Source organism: Oncorhynchus masou, chromosome 19 (genome assembly GCF_036934945.1).
Source record: "Oncorhynchus masou masou isolate Uvic2021 chromosome 19, UVic_Omas_1.1, whole genome shotgun sequence".
NCBI lineage: Eukaryota > Metazoa > Chordata > Actinopteri > Salmoniformes > Salmonidae > Oncorhynchus > Oncorhynchus masou.
Window position 1 is genome coordinate 21,600,949 of NC_088230.1, and position 23,620 is coordinate 21,624,568.

General features: G+C 48.5%; 2 protein-coding genes across 3 annotated transcripts in view; one reads left to right on the top strand and one right to left on the bottom strand.

Moving 5' to 3' along the window:
- LOC135505998 (DNA helicase MCM9-like) overlaps positions 1 to 23,620 on the bottom strand; it is a 109,751-nt gene that overhangs the window by 27,209 nt on the left and 58,922 nt on the right. The window lies entirely within an intron of this gene.
- LOC135506001 (cardiac phospholamban-like) lies at positions 4,170 to 14,563 on the top strand. Of its 2 annotated transcripts, XM_064925328.1 has the most exons (3): positions 4,170 to 4,673; positions 11,965 to 12,315; positions 13,166 to 14,563. In XM_064925328.1, exons 2-3 carry the CDS (start codon positions 12,158 to 12,160, stop codon positions 13,173 to 13,175), a joined length of 168 nt encoding a protein of 55 aa, XP_064781400.1. In that variant the 5' UTR covers positions 4,170 to 4,673; positions 11,965 to 12,157; the 3' UTR covers positions 13,176 to 14,563. The 2 variants fall into 2 exon arrangements, 1 of the variants encoding a protein (XP_064781400.1); XR_010450326.1 differs by lacking the exon at positions 11,965 to 12,315.

The window sequence follows — 23,620 nt, forward strand, 5'->3', positions numbered from 1 at the left end:
CCCCCTCCACTGACACACCTCCCCCTCCACTGACACACCTCCCCCTCCACTGACACACCTCCCCCTCCACTGACACGCCTCCCCCTCCACTGACACACCTCCCCCTCCACTGACACACCTCCCCCTCCACTGACACACCTCCCCCTCCACTGACACACCTCCCCCCTCCACTGACACACCTCCCCTCCACTGACACCTCCCCCTCCACTGACACACCTCCCCCTCCACTGACACGCCTCCCCCTCCACTGACACACCTCCCCCTCCACTGACACACCTCCCCCTCCACTGACACACCTCCCCCTCCACTGACACACCTCCCCCTCCACTGACACACCTCCCCCTCCACTGACACGCCTCCCCTTCCACTGACACGCCTCCCCCTCCACTGACACACCTCCCCCTCCACTGACACGCCACCCCCGAGCATTGAAACATCAGGACAGGGACTGCCCTGATCTGACTGCCCTGATTCAGAGCCAACTCCACCATATAATGTAGTTACAATGGTCAAGCATAACTGACCCACATGACCTAAACGGCTCAAAATGGTGCCAGCTGGGCTGCATCATATGACCACAAAACCTAGTAGTGACCACAAAACCTAGTAGTCTGTGGTGTAATCGCTGACCACATGCTCTGCTGAGGCTGTCACACCTGCCTCCTTTCTATACACACCAACATGATGACCTCTTTCTCTGAATTGCCTTGTGAAAGCCTACCACTGTAAGATTGTGTTTTAAAACTTAGCTAGTCATGTTGGCAATATAGCAAGCTTTCAAATCATGCAAACCTGACCCAGATTGCGATTTCTAATGGAGCGTTTTTGGATTGCGTGAACAACACCAGTGTGATGGCGGGGATGCAGGGTTGTGTACCAAACAAAACAACTACAAGTCTGCTTGCTCTAGTTCCTCAACGGCACAGAGCTCAATAAAGTATCTTACAGGTCAAGACTCTTCGTTGAGTCATAAAATGCATTGACATGACTTAGGAACTGTGCACACTGTGGAGAGGCCACATAGAGACACCAGTTTGTCCTTTCACTCAAACCCTTGTCATTTTTTGGTCTTATGTTGCACCTATCCCACATTTTCCAGGAACTGTCTTATCATCTTACTGAATGTATCCAGAATATGTTCAGATTTTGTTATCAACAAATCACCTGAAAATGACATGAAAGTAAAATGCACAGAGTAATGTTTGGATTCAGTCTTGTGTCGTCAGGTGAATTGTTGTGTCTTCACTTGTTGTGTCCTCACAGGTCTAATAATATTCCCATAATATCCAAACTGGTCCCTTTAAATTGCTACCACGCTTATTTTATTTAACTAGGCAAGTCTGTTAAGAACAAATTCTTATTTACAGTAACGGCCTACCCCGGCCAAACCCTAACGGCCTACCCCGGCCAAACCCTAACGGCCTACCCCGGCCAAACCCTAACGGCCAAACCCTAACGGCCTACCCCGGCCAAACCCTAACGGCCTACCCCGGCCAAACCCTAACGGCCTACCCCGGCCAAACCCTAACGGTCTACCCCGGCCAAACCCTAACGGCCTACCCCGGCCAAACCCTAACGGCCAAACCCTAACGGCCTACCCCGGCCAAACCCTAACGGCCAAACCCTCCCGGCCAAACCCTAACCCGGACGACGCTGGGCCAATTGTGAGCAGCCCTATGGGACTCCCAATCACGGCCGGTTGTGAGACAGCCTGGAATCAAACCAGGGTCTGTAGCGCTGTGATGCAGTGCTTTAGACCGCTGCGCCACTCGGGAGTCAAAATGCACTTCATATTTCTTCTGTAATACAAATGTCAATTTAGCCCTATCAATATAGGCTAATTGTCACGAGTATAAAGGGTTCAAAGTGTGTGTGAAGGCGTACGAACACGCACACACACACAAACAGAGAGCCCGAAGGAACAACAAGGCACCAGGCTGGGAGGAGTCCGTGTGTTGACAGGTGAGGGATAGAGCGCTGTGGTCTGGGACACGGAGCCGAGAGATGTGGATGTTCTGCTCCTAAAGCATGGCCTTGGCCTTCACACACAGCCAGAGGGCACTGCCATGCCAGGTGCAACACACTCTGACCTGCTTATTACCCTCCGCTCTGTGTTTACGCATACACACGGCTGTTACATGCACTAAACACAGGCTGCAAACCAACCCAAAGACCGCAGGTCACAGTTAACGAGACCCACACTCGTGCTTGGACTTTAATGAACTAGCTAAACAACAGGTTCTGATATACACCACTCTCTCTCTGTGTCTGTGTGTCTCTCTCTCTCTCTTTCTCTCTCTCTCAATCCCCCACAAGATGAGAGGATTTGAGGGACAGGGATAGCAAGCTTTGGGACAAAGCCCTGCATAGATAGGTATGAATGGTGTATGTATGTGTGTGTGTGTGCGTGTTTTTGTTTCTCTGCTCCAGTGGGTGTGTGTGCGTGTGTGCGTGCGTGTTTTTGTTTCTCTGCTGCAGTGGGTGTGTGTGCGTGTGTGCGTGTGTGTTTTTGTTTCTCTGCTCCAGTGGGTGTGTGTGCGTGTGTGCGTGCGTGTTTTTGTTTCTCTGCTGCAGTGGGTGTGTGTGCGTGTGTGCGTGCGTGTGTGCGTGCGTGTTTTTGTTTCTCAGCTCCAGTGGGTGTGTGTGCGTGTGTGCGTGCATGTGTGCGTGCGTGTTTTTGTTTCTCTGCTCTAGTGGGTGTGTGTGCGTGTGTGCGTGCATGTGTGCGTGCGTGTTTTTGTTTCTCTGCTCCAGTGGGTGTGTGTGCGTGTGTGCGTGCGTGTTTTTGTTTCTCTGCTCCAGTGGGTGTGTGTGCGTGTGTGCGTGCGTGTTTTTGTTTCTCTGCTCTAGTGGGTGTGCGTGCATGTGTGCGTGCGTGTTTTTGTTTCTCTGCTCCATTGGGTGTGTGTGCGTGTGTGCGTGCGTGTTTTTGTTTCTCTGCTCTAGTGGGTGTGTGTGCGTGTGTGCGTGCATGTGTGCGTGCGTGTTTTTGTTTCTCTGCTCTAGTGGGTGTGCGTGCATGTGTGCGTGCGTGTTTTTGTTTCTCTGCTCCAGTGGGTGTGTGTGCGTGTGTGCGTGCGTGTTTTTGTTTCTCTGCTCTAGTGGGTGTGTGTGCGTGCATGTGTGCGTGCGTGTTTTTGTTTCTCTGCTCCAGTGGGTGTGTGTGCGTGTGTGCGTGCGTGTTTTTGTTTCTCTGCTCCAGTGGGTGTGTGTGCGTGTGTGCGTGCATGTGTGCGTGCGTGTTTTTGTTTCTCTGCTCCAGTGGGTGTGTGTGCATGTGTGCGTGCGTGTTTTTGTTTCTCTGCTCCAGTGGGTGTGTGTGCGTGTGTGCGTGTTTTTGTTTCTCTGCTCCAGTGGGTGTGTGTGCATGTGTGCGTGCGTGTTTTTGTGTCTCTGCTGCAGTGGGTATGTGTGGAGAGTACAATCAGTAAGCCACAGCTTGGATGACATGCTTCACTAAACCTCTAATGAAGGGCACCGACCGCTGGCATCCAGCATGTGAGGGCATACCTGTGCCACCGCAGGAGGGGGTGCCAAGAACAGTACCCCCCCTGATGCACAGGAAACAGGGGCGAAGCATGTCGCCCTAAAGCCCTTCCTCATTGTCCAAAGCAACAGGCATTTTGGAGCTGGCTTTGATTGAGTCAAGACCCAGCTCAAATCTCCTTTTAAGGAAGACAGAAGAGCCAAAAAGGCAGGATATTGTTTATGTTTTGGGGCTGAAAACGGTGCAGGAAAGTTCCCAGATCCAGAGTCCCTGGAGAGATTGATGACCACTGTGTTTTCTCTCATACATGGCATAGAGGACTGACTGCATGAAACAGCACTAGACAATCCTTCAAACACAAACAGGGTCTATGTGGGTTAGGAAGCATGCTCACACTGGAGCTGCAGCTATGAGACAAGCTATCCAAACCTGCTTGACTGGAAGCCAGAAACACTGATGGAGAACAAACTGCATCTGGCAAAATGAATTCTCAATAAGAAACCAGTAAAGCAAATGTTGTTGATGCTTCTTTTCCAAGGAGACTTTCCTAGAACACAGATTCATTCTCGTGAGAGAGACAAAGAACATCGACAGCAACAGTCATTTCAGCAGGGAATTAAGCAACAGAATATAGCCAGCCGTTCATGGACATTCTCCTGAGAAACCAACAACCACCACGACATTGTGCCTTTCAATTGTGGCTGCTCATGACTTTCATGAGTGATAATCAGCCTACATTTGTCCTTTCAGAATGACCCGGTGTAACCTAATTAGCAGACAAGACTGTGAAGAGGCACAACTCCTCAGGGGTTTCAGATGGTTTAGGTCCTCCAGCAGCAGTCCTGATAACATCAAACCCAGTGGTACTAATCTATATATGCCAGGTGAGGGGGTTGGCCCATCCATGCCTCCTCTTCCACAATAGAAGGATAAACAGACCCCATAACAGGGATGCCACTCCCCCCAGGCAGCTACATCCCTCTCTCCCCCTCTCTATTCTCTACTCTCCGCCCATCTGATTTTCCTCCCATAAACTAGATGACATAGCGTAGAGAGCTGCCAGAGAACCTTCTCGTCTGTTGGACTCACAGCCTTTCTCCCAGCCTCCTCGCCAGACTGTCTGTGACCTCCAGAGCAGAATCTACCCATCCATCTATCCATTAATCCATCCACCCCTCTGGAGCAGGTAAGAACACAATCCTGATGACGATTTGTCTGTGGGAATGCCAACTTTCTCTGTAGCAAGGAGAAGAGGGGAAAAAAGGTAATATAGCTCCAGCTAAACTTGGGCTAAAATGATATTATGTACATTCATTTGAAACTAATAACAATGCATTTTTGGAGGGCTCCAAAAAGTCTCTAAAATGTAATCACTGGGTCCAGCTCTAACAGGAGTTCAAATAGATAAAGAAACTCACAAAAATACATGAAAAGTTATACTTGTCTCGAGAGTAATGATGGTTTTCTGATACGCAATAGTGTTGTTATCAAGGCTAAATCCCGAGACAACGGTTGAACTGCAGTCTGGGACAAAACAGTATCGAACATAACTGTCCTCCTGTCTAAAAACATACAAAGTAGTTCACAGCACGAGACACACACACGAATCAGAGGCCAGCCATGACCTATCCACAACACACACATTTGCACCTAGCAAAGGTCTGAAATGTGCATTTATTGAAATGAGGGTAGTCTGTGGACAGGAAAGGGTTACCACCAACCAACAAACCATACACTGGAGGAAAGAACAGGAATGAAATGACCCATTCTGGCATGCCTCAGTGTAGAGTTGGGCAGTATCCAGATGTTCATATCGTCATACTGTCCTTCTCTCACACTGGGATTTACTGTATAACCGGCTTAGTACACAAGGGGGTGCCAAAAACACACAAAAATGCCCATTGGGCATCTATTACCACAATGCTAAAAAGTAGCACAAGTAATAGTGAATTTCCATTGAGGCTGCTAAATAGGCCAATCTGGCTCACAAAGTTATACATATATAGGTAGGAGCTACCGAATGTAATTTTGGTGAGTTTGGACATTTACATGTGAACGAGAGACATTGTGCAAATGAACAAAGTTTTGATGCATGCTTGTCTGAAGGAACAACAGTACTGTGTGCTAAGGCTGTCCCTGACAACAACAAAAAATCTTGGTCAACCGAGTCGTCTGTTCTTTTGATCAATCGATTGGTTGAAATTTTACGTGTATTTTTTCCATATATAGACACATCCTATGTATTTTAATCAAATCAACCATATGCACTGAGCTTGTCTGACGCTTTAAGCTCACTGTTTGATTAAATAATTAAGACACAAATGACTAGAGGGGGTCAAACGCAATTGATTTGATTGTGCCGGGCCGGGCTCAGACTTGCTGCGCTGTGTTAAAAAACATGACAGTGAGTGACTGTGACTAGCACCCATTGTCTCTCTCTTCTCCTGCTGCAGCAACCAAAACATAACATCAACGTGTTTATCGCGCTGTCCGTGTTGCTTAGGCTGCAACATAGTTACAGCCATTTGAAAAGTTCTGTTACTGAAATCCCTCATTTGTTTAGGAAAACATTCCTTATTCTTCAACCCTTGCTCTCTTTACCTGACACATGTATGCATCGCATGCACGTGACCAATAGGGTCTGACAGCATATCATAATCTCATCAAAAAATTGGTTATAACAAACAAAATGGATGCCGAGGACGTGACAAAGTTTACTGGTTGCTCAGGAGGTAAAGGGGAAGTCAGATGTGTGGAATAAATATGACTAGTTGTGAAAATATACTGGAGATAAAGAATAAGATGTTAAGGAGAAAATGCTAAGTGCATATTATGTCTCTGCCAAACAGATGCTGTTAGAACAATGGAACAATGTAAACAACACTAAATACATTCTGTTGTAACACTTTTTTGTAAAGCCTTTATTACAGCAAAAACAGTCACATTAATTTGTGAATGCAATTTACGGAATAGAACGGCTTATTTACTGTTTATGCTAATTATTCAAGGTTCGCTTTGTTATTTTATTTTGAAACTAAAATACTTTATTGCATTTCAAATCATGAATGACTAATGCTGTGTGATGACATGAACAAATTAATGATTGATTCATACAGTAGCCTATAAAAGTAATGAAATATAGGCCTTAGTAAATTACGGTATTAAGACTAAACAGGATGCTCTCTGAGGCCTACGGTGGTTATACAATGCTGCTGTACTAAGCCTGCTAATGATAATGACATTACTTGTTATTATAATAATAATAATAATAATGGTAATAATAACAATAAGAAGGGTTATTATGATGATGAATATACATTTCCTGGCCATTTGGAACAGTGTAAACAACACTAAATAATAATGCCAGAGGCTGTTCTCACAAAAAACTAAGTGTAAAGCCTTAATTACAGCATAACAAAGATTAAAAACAGACGGATTTGTGAAATTGTTTATCCGACTTGTTGTGGTTGTGTGAGGCATGGTGCTCACGGAACCAGTAGGCTATTAAACCAACACTCAAACAGGCAACGGAAGTAGGATCTGCCTTATTTCTGTATTTATATATATATATATATGGATGATTTATAAAGCCAGGCACATTTAACAGTTAGGATATTGATTATAGACATCATTTAGTTGGGGTTTCCTCTCTCCTCACTTTTCTTAGACAATAAGGCAAGGGCTGTTTTCTCGTCTCCTCATTCTGCTGCTGCCTCCACCACATTGCTCTCAACACCAATATGCTGGTTAACTTTGCTATTATGCATATAGCAACATTTATCTAGGAAAACGGAAGAGAGGAGAAAAAACACAAGGAAATCAAGCTGCAGTAGCAGCTGTACAGATATCTCATCCAAAGGGCTTTGACTTCTCAAACACGGCAGAAAGCTAACACAATATGATGGTCCAGTTGTGCATTGACCCCCAGCTCCCGCGTTCTCCCGTTGTGCTATTTACAAACAAACACGTGACTGGCTCAACTGTTCTGGGTAAACGGTAAACTTCATCATGTAAAATAATGTGACCGGTGAAATGAAGAAGGCAATCTGCTTTATCTCCTAACGTATCTCCTAACCCAAGCCTGCCGATAATCACTTCTCATTTCATTGTAATCTATATTTCAATATTACCTGGTGGAAGAGGCTGATATGAAGAGGATTCTTGTTTGAATAGAACATACATTTTTTAGTTGTCCATTCATTGACCACAGTTCACACTGCTGCATGTACTGGAATTGGGTCTGTTTAACATTGGCGGTCACTGTTGCCTGTGGAGGGCACTAACTCATGCCCTCTCCTGGGCCACACAACCACAGTGATGTCCAGTTCCCTCTACATTGCTGTGTGATGTCATCGTGGAATGTTCAGTTTAACGGCCTATTGGAAGCCTTCCTCTCCCTGCCTGTAACATGACTTATTATCACCTCAGCTATGCCAAGAGAGCAGAACATTTTAAAAACACCAGCATTATTGGCATGGGAATGCTTCTGCCAGGCTTCAGAAGGATTTCCTTCTTAGGTTTGATTCAATTTAATGTCCGTCTTTGTTTTTCACCCACTGGCTCCTTAGAACCATACCAACATTTTTATGAAGAAGAATGGTGGGTTTGGGTTTTAAATCAAAACAACGACCCCGTAGGGTTTCAATTATGGCTGTGCTGATCTTATCATACTCGTATTCGTAATTACTTTCACTTTCGAGAGGGACACTTGGCCTCGGCCATTGGGATAATCTCGGTGCCTAACATTTCTACAATTAAAATAAACTATCGACATTTGTCATTGTATTATCTAATGAACTGACGCCCAGTAAACGTACCTGGGTTATAATAAATAATAATAGACAGCATGGGCTTGGATCACCACATAACGACGTCAGCAATGGAATAATTATATGGACAGACAAAATAGGCCTACTGCCAAGTTGACAGACAAAGTAGGCCTACTGCCAAGTTGACAGACAAAGTAGGCCTACTGCCAAGTTGACAGACAAAGTAGGCCTACTGCCAAGTTGACAGACAAAGTAGGCCTACTGCCAAGTTGACAGACAAAGTAGGCCTACTGCCAAGTTGACAGACAAAGTAGGCCTACTGCCAAGTTGACAGACAAGGTAGGCCTACTGCCAAGTTGACAGACAAGGTAGGCCTACTGCCAAGTTGACAGACAAAGTAGACCTACTGCCAAGTTGACAGACAAAGTAGGCATACTGCCAAGTTGACAGACAAAGTAGGCCTACTGCCAAGTTGACAGACAAAGTAGGCCTACTGCCAAGTTGACAGACAAGGTAGGCCTACTGCCAAGTTGACAGACAAAGTAGGCCTACTGCCAAGTTGACAGACAAAGTAGGCCTACTGCCAAGTTGACAGACAAAGTAGGCCTACTGCCAAGTTGACAGACAAGGTAGGCCTACTGCCAAGTTGACAGACAAAGTAGGCCTACTGCCAAGTTGACAGACAAAGTAGGCCTACTGCCAAGTTGACAGACAAGGTAGGCCTACTGCCAAGTTGACAGACAAAGTAGGCCTACTGCCAAGTTGACAGACAAAGTAGGCCTACTGCCAAGTTGACAGACAAAGTAGGCCTACTGCCAAGTTGACAGACAAAGTAGGCCTACTGCCAAGTTGACAGACAAGGTAGGCCTACTGCCAAGTTGACAGACAAAGTAGGCCTACTGCCAAGTTGACAGACAAAGTAGGCCTACTGCCAAGTTGACAGACAAAGTAGGCCTACTGCCAAGTTGACAGACAAAGTAGGCCTACTGCCAAGTTGACAGACAAGGTAGGCCTACTGCCAAGTTGACAGACAAGGTAGGCCTACTGCCAAGTTGACAGACAAAGTAGGCCTACTGCCAAGTTGACAGACAAAGTAGGCCTACTGCCAAGTTGACAGACAAGGTAGGCCTACTGCCAAGTTGACAGACAAAAACAACTATACGGCCTCAGCAAAGTCTAGATTTAATGACTACGGATTCTGATTCATACATGAAGCTTGGAGAAGTGGAGACGTGTGCTCTGAGATGAGTGACCGGGTGTTTTGTCTGGGGAAATGAGAGCTGAGGGAGAGAGGCTTGTAAAAAAATAAAAATAATATTTAACCTTTATTTAATTAGGCAAGTCAGTTAAGAACAAATTCTTATTTACTATGACGGCCTACCACCGGCCAAACCCTAACGACGCTGGGCCAATTGTGCTCCGCCCTATGGGACTCCCAATCACGGCCGATTGTGAGACCGCCTGGAAGCGAACCAGGGTCTGTAGTGACGCCTCTAGCACCGAGATGCAGTGCTTTAGACCGCTGCGCCACTCGGGAGCCCAATCCAATCTAATCTAATTCAATCGTTGCAGCAGACTCAACCGATACCCTGCACCGTTTTTTGACAGACAGAAGAACTAGCCAATAGTTGTTCAGAGCACACAGTGCTTCACACTGTTTAAGTGAAAGAGATATGCGTGCTGGCAGCTGTAAAATACTAGTTTCGTCCATGTACTTGTGTGCTTGCACACCCCTAGTTTCAATAACAGCCTCTATTAGTTCAGCATTTCATCATGCTGGGTTCTGGGCCTCCCCTTCAGAAGGCCCTTGTAAACCCAGGTCGCAGTGAATGAGTAGATGGTGACATGTTTAGTAGTGCCAAGGGAGATGTTATTATGAATTAACTTATTATGCCCCCTTGTCTTGACATGAAGGGGGGAAACTCTCATGACCACTCCAGAGCTGGAAGCTCCAGTGAAGTGGCCACTAGTGATCTCCTTAGAACAGCAGGAAATAGCCCAGCATTCCTCTCAACCACAATGGAATGTAAACAACAACTCCGAAAAATGAGAAATGTACGAAAATAAGGTTCTATGTAGCATTCTACGAGCTGAGATTTCGTTGTCTGCTATGCGACAGACTGCTTTCTTAGTGTTTTTGGCTCTGTAGCAGAGATCTATAGGAGATCACAGAGCTAGTGATCACAGTGATAAGCCAGGTGCTATAGTGGATAGAGGAAAGGGGCCTTAGTCATCACATATTTATTACCAGGACTCTAGAGATGACTCAGATTCAACATTCTGACACATTAAATCCACACTCTCCTGCTCCCTGCCCATGCTTGGCCCCCTCTCCCAGTTCCTCATCCCTCCTCACTGTTGGTGTCCACAGGGTCAGGTCAGAAGCATGTTTAAGAGGGGTTTAGGTTTGGCTAGTGTTGAAATGGACTCCACCCCTGTGAGATAGCCAAAGGTCAGCCCTAAGAATACCCGCTGGTACATAGCTGGAGCCGGGCAGATAACTGCTGTCAGCGGGCAAGGCCACCGCCTCACCAAATAACTCCCTCCCTTCAGGGAACCAGCAGGGCCCAGGGGAAGAGCTGGGAGAGTGACTCACAGACCCTCACCTTCCATGGGCATGCCCGTCACTGAGGAGACCCTGTGGGGAACGAGGAGTCTGGAAGGAGGGATAATGCCTGTCTGGATGGAGTAGAGAGAAGTGGGGCTGCTCTGACAATCACAATGCAGTGCACATATTCTCGGCACAAAATGCCGGAGAGTTTTACCCACAGTAATGTCCTTAACAGCACCCCCTCAGCCACTGAGATGTTTGAATGGTCACATCAGAAGTGTGCGTTCAAATAAGGGGTGTGATCTCCAGCAGGTTTCATCCTTCCATATTATGCACTGCCTGAGATAACGCAGAGGGCCAGATCAATAAGACCGTATACAACTCCTGCTCTCTCCATTGTATAGTTGTCAGAGACACAGCAGAGAAGTGGGGAGTTCATTTGTCTGTCTAAAGCGGGTGCAGTACATGAAACACATATTCCACATATAATCATCATCGAACCATCCACCTACAGCATCACCACCTTCAAGAACCCTGAAAGTATTCAAATATACCAAAATACACAAAGGCACATTTAAAAACAAGCCAAATACACCCTGAATACCAAACGGAAACATCCTGGGCTACAAACATCACTTCAAACCTCCTGACTCGATAAGCAACGTGTAAACCTCTTAGAGAGAAAAGTACAAAGCCGTTCACCTTTTCAGAAAAAATAGTGGTGCATCCTTCATAATTTCAAATAAGATTGGCCATATCCCACCAGACGGAAAATATCCTTTATAGAGAGGAATGAATTATGAGAAGACTGGAGTCCATTTTATCATCGATCTATTATCCTCCCCTCTGTATCGTCTGAGAGTAATGGCAGAACCGTACAAACACGCCGGACCCGAGAGCAGAATCACTGGAGATAGGAGATCTGTGATAGATTATAAAGCCTGAGGTTATGAGGCCCCCAAAGTGAGTGGTATTTGATTATTATTCCTGTCGTTGGCCATGATGGCTGGAGAAACATGTGTACTTCAGTTTAAACCTTTAAGTAATGAACAGTATGTGACTGATCATTTCCTCCTGACTCCGTTCCACAGTGTGTTTCTGTTTGTGTCTTCTGCATGCTCACTGACTCAACCTTCTCTGCTGCCCCCAACCCCCAGCTCAGCTCCATCAGGCCCCTGGGCACCGGGACCACTCCTGTCACCTCCACCACCTCCCTCCATCACCCACCCCACCACTACACTATCATCTGCACCACCTCTCTGTACATCTGTCCTGCACTAACCTGCGGCCACCACTAGAGTGCACTCTCGCCCCTTCACTCCCTCTCACTGCCCAGCACCGAGCCCCAGCATGGAGAAGGTGCAGCACACGATGCGCTCGGCCATCCGCAGGGCCTCCATGGTGGTGGACGTGCCCCCCCAGGCCAAGCAGAACTTGCAGGAGCTCTTTGTCAACTTCAGCCTGATCCTCATCTGCCTGCTGCTCATCTACATCATCGTGTTGTTGATGTGAGGGCCTCAGAGGGGCCGGGAGGGGCCAGGCTACAGCCCAACAGGGCCATGACCTCTCAAGAGGGCCAAACAATGGAAGGGAAGGGGAGGAGGGGATTGGGTGGCAAACATGGAGATTATCCTATTATTTTGTAAACTGGTTTTAATTTGAAAGGAATTTGTGTAGAATAAGATCAGATTCTGTTTTTGTAGTTTAATAAAATCTGCCTGATGTTAACGGCACAACTATAATCACTCATTATAACACTATAAAGGTGCCGTGTGTGAGTTGCAGTAGAAGGTTGTTGGTCTCAGATGCAGTTTATGTCAGTTGTGTGTCACACATGCCACCCTCCTGTAGGTCTGTCATCCGTGCTCCACATCATGTCACCACCACAGTGTCTCTGCTACCTCTCACTAGAACTCAACGCCTGCAGCCACCTGGCTACACTGGGCTAGTCACACACACACACACACACACACACACACACGCACGCACGCACGCACACACGCACGCACAAAAGTGCACACACACGCACACACACACACAAGCACAGACAAAAACACACACACACACACACACACACACACACACACACACACACACACACACACACACACACACACACACACACACACACACACACACACACACACACACAAGCACAGACACTCACACAAGCACAGACAAAACACACACACACACACACACAAGCACAGACACTCACACAAGCACACACAAAGAGACACGCACAGACAGACAAAATAAACTTACTGACAATATTAACCCAGGGGAATTGTATGTGGGTGATGATCATGTCTGTGTAAGTGTTCCAGCCTCTCACTGGGCCCCTGTTTTCCCTCCCAGACCTATGTAGCTGAACCAACAACCACCACAGCACAGCGAGGGCTAAGCAGGGGGGTGTAACGATCCATCAAGCCATCTCCATCACTGGTCTTCCTGAGGACACCTCCAGAATTACCCTCTTAACTGAAGAGCTTTGCCCAGAATTGATCACTCTGCCTGGGGCATTTGCAGCCTCAACCCAGCCTCTCCATGTCGAGTGAAACCATGGACCTGGTCAACAACCGCGGCCTCAACCTGATGCTCAACTTCCTCCTCATCGTCATCATGCTGCTCCTCATGCTTGTCCTGGTCAAACTCATGTAACCTCTGACATACAGTATGACCTCATGGCATAGGTTGAGCAATTCCAGTCCCCAAGGGCCACAGGGTCTGATGGGAGTCCCTCTACCTCTGATTTGATCATATAAATACACCATGGCTTCAAATAATTATTATTCAACAGTTCACATCAAAAATCACTGAATAAAGGCCATTGAACCTGTTGGGAGTAGAACTAAACATTGTGAGCTTTTGGAGAGTAGAACAGAGTTTGGGATTCCATGAGATCGTTACATGGGATGGCAAGATTCAAAATATCAATTAACAGGAGGAAGAAACTCCACCCACCGATGGTAAAGAAATGAAATAACGTTGACATGGCATGATCAATAGAACGCCCTCCTTTACGTTTAGTTTTACCTCCCTCTAGTGGTAGAATCACCAAACTGCACCACATCTACTTCTGGCCAGGGCACTGAGCACAGAGATAAATCAATGCTCTCTGATCCTCATTCTAGAGTTGCGGTTGATATGAGCCATAGAGAACAATCATTTTCAAAGCTTTAACGCTCACAGTCACCGACTATTCTAAGCTATTAGGACCAAAGCACATGTTACAAATGACAACTGAAATGTAACTGAAAATGATTAAAGCCATACAGCGACCGTCCTTTTCCGTGTGATATGAGTTCTTTATGTAACTGTTGAGTGAAGCCTAGGGTCCTTCCCTTTGGAGACTCAGGTTGCTCTTGAACTAGTAGCTGATAAGTACAACAGATACTTGGCTCAATAAACATGGGTATGTACAGCCTAAGCATGTAAACCTTTCAGTGAAATATGTAATATTGTTACTACAATATCCGAACATAACTGTGTGCTGGAGTGAAAATGTTTTCGTGTTCAGTAGTAGTAGTTGATTTGTTTTGGTAGAGTAATGAATAGCTACAGAGTAAATAGAGCAAACACCTCCAGCTAAACACAGTGAAGCTCTGTACAGTGTGAAGAAACATGCATGACTACTGCAGAACTGTTGTAGTGTTGTCTGTCTGTCAGGCGCTGGCTCCACTTTACACTTTCTTATGTCGCACGGCGTTTTCTAAAGAATGTTTAACAATAAAGATAAAATACACAAACTATAAAGCATTTGTCTGTCTTCATTGAAAATTGTAAGGACTTCATTAAAATTATGGAATGCAGGTGCAACTTTTATATTCGGTCTATTGGAAAAACGTCAACGCCTCAGACGCCCACCAGAGGGCGCCATGCCCTCAAATTTAGTCCGACATGAACGTGCACAATTGGGAGGGAAATACTGACCAGCTTTGAATACAGACTCATCACATATTGTGCTGAAAATCTGTCAGGTTAACACCCACAACAACAAACTAACAGCCTTCAGTTCCCTTGACAGAGTCCCCTGACTAGGTATCTAACAGATACTGTGGTCTACTTCCTGCCAGTTCTCTGTTGCCAATGACTGGAACGAACTGCAAAAATGTATTGAAGCTGGAGACTTATATCTCCCTCTCTAACTTTAAGCATCAGCTGTCAGACAGCTTACCGATCACTGTACCTGTACACAGCCCATCTGTAAATAGCACACCCAACTACCTCATCCCCATATTGTTATGTATTTTCTTGCTCTTTTGCATCCCAGTATCTCTACTTGGAAAACATCACCTGCACATCTATCACTCCGGTGTTTATGCTAAATTGTAAATATTTCGCCTCCATTGCCTATTTATTGCCTACCTCCCTACTCTTCTACATTTGCACACACTGTACATAGATGTTTCTATCGTGTTATTGACTAAGTTTGTTTGTGTAACAGCGTGTTGTTGTTTTTGTCGCACTGCTTTGCTTTATCTTGGCCCCAGTTGTAAATGAGAACTTGTTCTCAACTGGCCTACCTGGTTAAATAATGGTGAAATGTATTTCCTCATCCCCTCCTCTCACCTGGTTGAGCTCGGCCTCCTGACGCAACCTCTCTCTCTGCTGCTGCTCCTGTTGCCAGGCCGACAAGCCCCCACATAGCTCTGTCCCAGGTCCGGGAGGCCGGTACTCCATCTGCTCACTCAGCCACATCTGGGTTCTCACCGCCGGCTGGATGGGGGACCCTCCTACTGCCTGGTGGCCCAGTGGCAGGCCCCTCTGGCTGGGTACCGTCAGCCCGACGCCAGGGTGCTTGGTCTCCGGTAAGGCACTGTAGGTCAGGTCTAAGGTGTTGGGTTTGAGCGGGGATGAGCAGGCCGAGTGAGAGTCTGTCTTAGTACTTAGGGGGTATTTGTACCGGGCCTCAGCCCCTGGGGAGCGCAGGTGGAGCCCTTGGGATAGGTAGGGTTCTGTGGGGTGCAGAGGGTCCTGCCTGTAACCGTAGAGCATGCCTCTGTCCAGGGAGCCGTGGGGGTCAGGGCGGTATGCTGCCCGTCCCACGGGGCTGGACTTCTCCTGGGCGCTGAGGCGGGTGAGGGAGGACCAGCGTCGGACGGGCCTGGGGTCCTTCATATCCAGGGGGCTTTCGAGGGGCGAGGGCAGCTGGCAGGAGGACCAGGGGCTGACGGGCCGGGGGTCCTTCATATCCAGGGGGCTGTCGAGGGGCGAGGGCAGCTGGCAGGAGGACCAGGGGCTGACGGGCCGGGGGTCCTTCATATCCAGGGGGCTGTCGAGGGGCGAGGGCAGCTGGCAGGAGGACCAGGGGCTGCCCCCAGGGGAGAGTGCTGTGCTGAGCTTGGAGCCGGAAGAGGGCGAGGGCATGACGTGGGCCGTGGGGAGGGCACCCTGGGAGCGCAGTGGCTGGAAGGACAGTGTGGTGCTGGAGCCAGATTGGTCTGAAGGACAGGAGAGAGGGAACGAGAAAGACACTTAGAGAAGCAGAAGAGTATGTGTGGACTATCTTACTTATTCAAACTACATACATTTCTACAACAAAATGACCACAACTTTATTGGAATTGCAGACAAAGGAAGTGGGAACAAAGGAAGTGCTTCAGAGTGATTCTTTGAAACATTGTACTGCACAGTGTGTTCCAAGAACCATTTCATACATCTTACTGGACATGATGTTTTCTGAAAGGCGCCCTGGTTCATAAAAGGCTGCAGTCGGTCTAAAACATATTCTGTTCTCTCTGCTACTGCAGGGCAAGTGGTACACCAGGTCTGGAACCAACAGCACCCTGAACAGCTTCTATCCCCAAGCCATAAGACTGATAAATAGTTAGTTAAAGTTACCAAGTTACCAAATAACCAATTTTACACTAACAAGTTTTTTTCACATACGCTGCCTCTGCTACTATCTTTTATCTACCCTGTTGCCTCGTCACTTTATCCTATATGTACATATCTACCTCCAGTATCTCGTACCCTGCACATGGACTGCCTCTGCTACTATCTGTTATCTACCCTGTTGCCTCGTCACTTTATCCTATATGTACATATCTACCTCCAGTACCTCGTGCCCTGCACATGGACTGCCTCTGCTACTATCTGTTATCTACCCTGTTGCCTAGTCACTTTATCCTATATGTACATATCTACCTCCAGTACCTCGTACCCTGCACATGGACTGCTTCTGCTACTATCTGTTATCTACACTGTTGCCTAGTCACTTCATCCTATATGTACATATCTACCTCCAGTACCTCGTACCCTGCATATGGACTGCCTCTGCTAACTATCTGTTATCTACCCTGTTGCCTAGTCACTTCATCCTATATGTACATATCTACCTCCAGTACCTCGTACCCTGCACATGGACTGCCTCTGCTACTATCTGTTATCTACCCTGTTGCCTAGTCACTTCATCCTATATGTACATATCTACCTCCAGGACCTCGTACCCTGCACATGGACTGCCTCTGCTACTATCTGTTATCTACCCTGTTGCCTAGTCATTTTATCCTATATGTACATATCTACCTCCAGTACCTCGTACCCTGCACATGGACTGCCTCTCCTAACTATCTGTTATCTACCCTGTTTGCCTAGTCACTTTATCCTATATGTACATATCTACCCTCCAGTACTCATTCTATATGTACATATCTGCAGTACCTGCACATGGACTGCCTCTCTGCTACTATCTGTTATCTACCCTGTTGCCTGCACATGGACTGCCTCTGCTCACTTTATCCTATATGTACATATCTACCTCCAGTACCTCGTACCCTGCACATGGACTCTGTGCTGCTACTATCTGTTATCTACCCTGTTGCCTAGTCACTTCATCCTATATGTACATGTCTACCTCCAGGACCTCGTACTCTGCACATGGACTCTGTGCTGCTACTATCTGTTATCTACCCTGTTGCCTAGTCACTTCATCCTATATGTACATATCTACCTCCAGTACCTCGTACCCTGCACATGGACTGCCTCTGCTAACTATCTGTTATCTACCCTGTTGCCTCGTCACTTCATCCTATATGTACATATCTACCTCCAGTACCTCGTACTCTGCACATGGACTGCCTCTGCTAACTATCTGTTATCTACCCTGTTGCCTAGTCACTTCATCCTATATGTACATGTCTACCTCCAGGACCTCGTACTCTGCACATGGACTGCCTCTGCTAACTATCTGTTATCTACCCTGTTGCCTAGTCACTTCATCCTATATGTACATGTCTACCTCCAGGACCTCGTACTCTGCACATGGACTGCCTCTGCTACTATCTGTTATCTACCCTGTTGCCTAGTCACTTCATCCTATATGTACATGTCTACCTCCAGGACCTCGTACTCTGCACATGGACTCTGTGCTGCTACTATCTGTTATCTACCCTGTTGCCTAGTCACTTCATCCTATATGTACATATCTACCTCCAGTACCTCGTACCCTGCACATGGACTGCCTCTGCTAACTATCTGTTATCTACCCTGTTGCCTCGTCACTTCATCCTATATGTACATATCTACCTCCAGTACCTCGTACTCTGCACATGGACTGCCTCTGCTAACTATCTGTTATCTACCCTGTTGCCTAGTCACTTCATCCTATATGTACATGTCTACCTCCAGGACCTCGTACTCTGCACATGGACTGCCTCTGCTAACTATCTGTTATCTACCCTGTTGCCTAGTCACTTCATCCTATATGTACATGTCTACCTCCAGTACCTCGTACTCTGCACATGGACTGCCTCTGCTACTATCTGTTATCTACCCTGTTGCCTAGTCACTTCATCCTATATGTACATGTCTACCTCCAGGACCTCGTACTCTGCACATGGACTGCCTCTGCTACTATCTGTTATCTACCCTGTTGCCTAGTCACTTCATCCTATATGTACATGTCTACCTCCAGGACCTCGTACTCTGCACATGGGCTCTGTGCTGGTACTATCTGTTATCTACCCTGTTGCCTCGTCACCTCATCCTATATGTACATGTCTACCTCCAGGACCTCGTACTCTGCACATGGGCTCTGTGCTGGTACTATCTGTTATCTACCCTGTTGCCTAGTCACTTCATCCTATATGTACATGTCTACCTCCAGGACCTCGTACTCTGCACATGGACTCTGTGCTGGTACTATCTGTTATCTACCCTGTTGCCTCGTCACCTCATCCTATATGTACATGTCTACCTCCAGGACCTCGTACTCTGCACATGGGCTCTGTGCTGGTACTATCTGTTATCTACCCTGTGCTTGCCTACCCTGTTGCCTAGTCACCTCATCCTATATGTACATGTCTACCTCCAGGACCTCGTACTCTGCACATGGGCTCTGTGCTGGTACTATCTGTTATCTACCCTGTTGCCTAGTCACTTCATCCTATATGTACATGTCTACCTCCAGGACCTCGTACTCTGCACATGGGCTCTGTGCTGGTACCCGTGAATACAGCAGAGTTATTGTCCCTCATTGTGCATTTATTCCTAGTGTTATTATTTCTACATTTCTCTTCGTTTCTCTCTGCCTTGTTGGGAAGGGCCCGTCAGTAAGCATTTCACTGGTAGTCTACACCTGTTGTTTACAAAGCATTTGACAAACACCATTTGATTCATAGGACACACACACACACACACGGCCAGTCACACACACTTAGAAACACCGTGGGGAAACGAAAGGTTGTGTCTGTGGCAGCCTGGCTGAGCCATTGTAAACTACCAAAACAAGACATATTAGCTCCACAGTTCACGTCTGAAAATGGATGACAGTATAATATCTTAAAGCCTCATTCTGTAATGAATAGGAAGAACCCTATGGACTAGTACTACTGTAGACCTTAGCACCAAAATACAGCCACTACTTAGTCATGAGTACGCCGGGAGGAGTGGACTCCAAACCAACAATCCTTTCAGCCCATTACATCAGCACATCATGGGAACCATGCAACAACCAGTGGCCCATATCCATCTTTCATCATGTACAGAAATAGACAAATATAAAGACAGCAAAGCCTTCAGCAGGGCTTCTGTGCATCTTATTAAAACTAGAGGACTCTGCAATGCAGCAGAGCAGGATGTACTGTTGCAGAAGTACTGTAAGTAGCCGGGCTTTGTTTGGGGGGGAAAGGGAGAGGAGAGTAAGCCACAGAGACAGGGAAAGTCTGGAAGCTGGGGCAGAGTGGGTGGACAGTAGCTTGGTCTCAGCTTCGGGCCAACTTCTTTGTCATTCCTTGTCATGCCTTTATATAGAGAAATACAGTTGTCATGGTAACATACACCACAGAGGACTGAGCAGTTGGTTAAACTAAAGCACATTGATCTGCCACCAGATGAGGAGGACAGAGGACCTGTCTGATGGTGACAGGTCAGGGCAGTCCTCCAACATCCCCACAGTCCTCCAGTACAGGCAGCAAAGAACTGCTCCTGGCCAACACAGACCCCTGTGTAATTTCCCTTCAAATGAATCTCAATGATTGATGACCAGAAAAACAGAGAGTCCAAAGAACCTCTGCCAAAAAAAGAGCATTGCAGGGAAGGATGCTGACTGTTCTGTACCCTGACAGAGATGCTATGGAGGAGGAGCCAGCCAGGCAGGGCAGTGACAGAGATGCTATGGAGGAGGAGCCAGCCAGGCAGGGCAGTGACAGAGATGCTATGGAGGAGGAGCCAGCCAGGCAGGGCAGTGACAGAGATGCTATGGAGGAGGAGCCAGCCAGGCAGGGCAGTGACAGTGATACTATGGAGGAGGAGCCAGCCAGGCAGGGCAGTAACAGAGATGCTATGGAGGAGGAGCCAGCCAGGCAGGGCAGTGACAGAGATGCTATGGAGGAGGAGCCAGCCAGGCAGGGCAGTGACAGTGATACTATGGAGGAGGAGCCAGCCAGGCAGGGCAGTGACAGAGATGCTATGGAGGAGGAGCCAGCCAGGCAGGGCAGTGACAGAGATGCTATGGAGGAGGAGCCAGCCAGGCAGGGCAGTGACAGAGATGCTATGGAGGAGGAGCCAGCCAGGCAGGGCAGTGACAGTGATGCTATGGAGGAGGAGCCAGCCAGGCAGGGCAGTGACAGAGATGCTATGGAGGAGGAGCCAGCCAGGCAGGGCAGTGACAGAGATGCTATGGAGGAGGAGCCAGCCAGGCAGGGCAGTGACAGAGATGCTATGGAGGAGGAGCCAGCCAGGCAGGGCAGTGACAGTGATACTATGGAGGAGGAGCCAGCCAGGCAGGGCAGTGACAGAGATGCTATGGAGGAGGAGCCAGCCAGGCAGGGCAGTGACAGAGATGCTATGGAGGAGGAGCCAGCCAGGCAGGGCAGTGACAGAGATGCTATGGAGGAGGAGCCAGCCAGCCAGGCAGGGCAGTGACAGAGATGCTATGGAGGAGGAGCCAGCCAGGCAGGGCAGTGGCAGAGATGCTATGGAGGAGGAGCCAGCCAGGCAGGGCAGTGACAGTGATGCTATGGAGGAGGAGCCAGCCAGGCAGGGCAGTGACAGAGATGCTATGGAGGAGGAGCCAGCCAGGCAGGGCAGTGACAGAGATGCTATGGAGGAGGAGCCAGCCAGGCAGGGCAGTGACAGAGATGCTATGGAGGAGGAGCCAGCCAGGCAGGGCAGTGACAGAGATGCTATGGAGGAGGAGCCAGCCAGGCAGGGCAGTGACAGAGATGCTATGGAGGAGGAGCCAGCCAGGCAGGGCAGTGACAGAGATGCTATGGAGAAGGAGCCAGCCAGGCAGGGCAGTGACAGAGCAGTCCTTCAGTCAGCCCTCCTCATGTCAAATTATTCATTAGTGCCATTCACATGACATCCCCCAAATGCATATGCCTAACGACCGCAATGTTGTCAAATATGTGAAAATGGCACTGGGAGATGCATTAAATGATCGATTATGATTTTATCCTTTGTCGAGTTATAAGGTCAATCAACTTAAAAGATTCAGCAATATTTTGAAAGCAACGTTAGTTCAGAATGGAGGTCAATTGCACTGGTTTACAAGCTGTACTGAAGTAGCCTACTTGGACTGATTTGTACTGAGACAAAGACCCTGTTGTCATGCCACCCAGATTCCATTGGTGGGTTTTCAGTTCTTATGGGTTCAGTTCCTGCTCACCTTGAGCCCCGGGAAACCTTAAGGTCAGGGAGCAAATACAGATACAGGCACGCGGCTAGTTGAGGTTCTGACAAAGTGCTCCTTTGTTAGTGTGTATCAGAGCAAATGCCAGAACAGCTGGAGGGCTGGGGGTTGAGGAGAGGGGTAAACAGAGCAGCTGGAGGGCTGGGGGTTGAGGAGAGGGGTAAACAGAGTAGCTGGAGGGGCTGGGGGTTGAGGACAGGGGTAAACAGGCTGGAGGGCTGGGGGTTGAGGAGAGGGGTAAACAGAGTAGCTGGAGGGGCTGAGGAGGGGTTGGAGGGCTGGGGGGGAGGAGAGGGGTAAACAGAGTAGCTGGAGGGGCTGGGGGTTGAGGAGAGGGGTAAACAGAGCAGCTGGAGGGCTGGGGGTTGAGGAGAGGGGTAAACAGAGTAGCTGGAGGGGCTGGGGGTTGAGGAGAGGGGTAAACAGAGCAGCTGGAGGGCTGGGGGTTGAGGAGAGGGGTAAACAGACAGCTGGAGGGTGAGGAGAGGGGTAAACAGAACAGCTGGAGGGCTGGGGGTTGAGGAGAGGGGTAAACAGAACAGCTGGAGGGCTGGGGGTTGAGGAGAGGGGTAAACAGAGCAGCTGGAGGGGCTGGGGGTTGAGGAGTGATGTAGCCAGAGAAGCTGGAGGGGCTGGGGGTTGAGCTGGAGCTGGGCTGGAGGGGCTGGGGGTTGAGGAGTTATGTAGCCAGAACAGCTGGAGCGGCTGGGGGTTGAGGAGTGATGTAGCCAGAGAAGCTAGAGGGGCTGGGGGTTGAGGAGTGATGTAGCCAGAGAAGCTAGAGGGGCTGGGGGTTGAGGAGTTATGTAGCCAGAACAGCTGGAGGGGCTGGGGGTTGAGGAGTGATGTAGCCAGAGAAGCTAGAGGGGCTGGGGGTTGAGGAGTGATGTAGCCAGAGAAGCTAGAGGGGCTGGGGGTTGAGGAGTGATGTAGCCAGAGAAGCTAGAGGGGCTGGGGGTTGAGGAGTGATGTAGCCAGAGAAGCTGGAGGGGCTGAGGAGATGGGGCTGGGGGTTGAGGAGTGATGTAGCCAGAGCAGCTAGAGGGGCTGGGGGTTGAGGAGTGATGTAGCCAGAGCAGCTAGAGGGGCTGGGGGTTGAGGAGTGATGTAGCCAGAGCAGCTAGAGGGGCTGGGGGTTGAGGAGTGATGTAGCCAGAGCAGCTAGAGGGGCTGGGGGATGTAGCCAGAGAGCTAGAGGGGCTGGGGGTGAGGAGATGTAGCCAGAGCAGCTAGAGGGGCTGGGGGTTGAGGAGGGGCTGGGGGTGATGTAGCCAGAGCAGCTAGAGGGGCTGGGGGTTGAGGAGTGATGTAGCCAGAGCAGCTAGAGGGGCTGGGGGTTGAGGAGTGATGTAGCCTGGGGGTTGAGGAGTGATGTAGAGCAGCTAGCTAGCCAGGGGCTGGGGGTTGAGGGTTGAGGAGTGATGTAGCCAGAGCAGCTAGAGGGGCTGGGGGTTGAGGAGTAGTGATGTAGCCAGAGAAGCTAGAGGGGCTGGGGGTTGAGGAGTGATGTAGCCAGAGAAGCTGGAGGGGCTGGGGGTTGAGGAGTGATGTAGCCAGAGCAGCTGGAGGGGCTGGGGGTTGAGGAGTGATGTAGCCAGAGCAGCTGGAGGGGCTGGGGGTTGAGGAGTGATGTAGCCAAAACAAGTCATTCTGGTTATGAGACAGCACATTCCACAC

Excerpts from the sequence above, each read along its gene's own strand:
- LOC135506001 (XM_064925328.1), top strand. The coding sequence starts at position 12,158 with ATGGAGAAGGTGCAGCACACGATGCGCTCGGCCATCCGCAGGGCCTCC.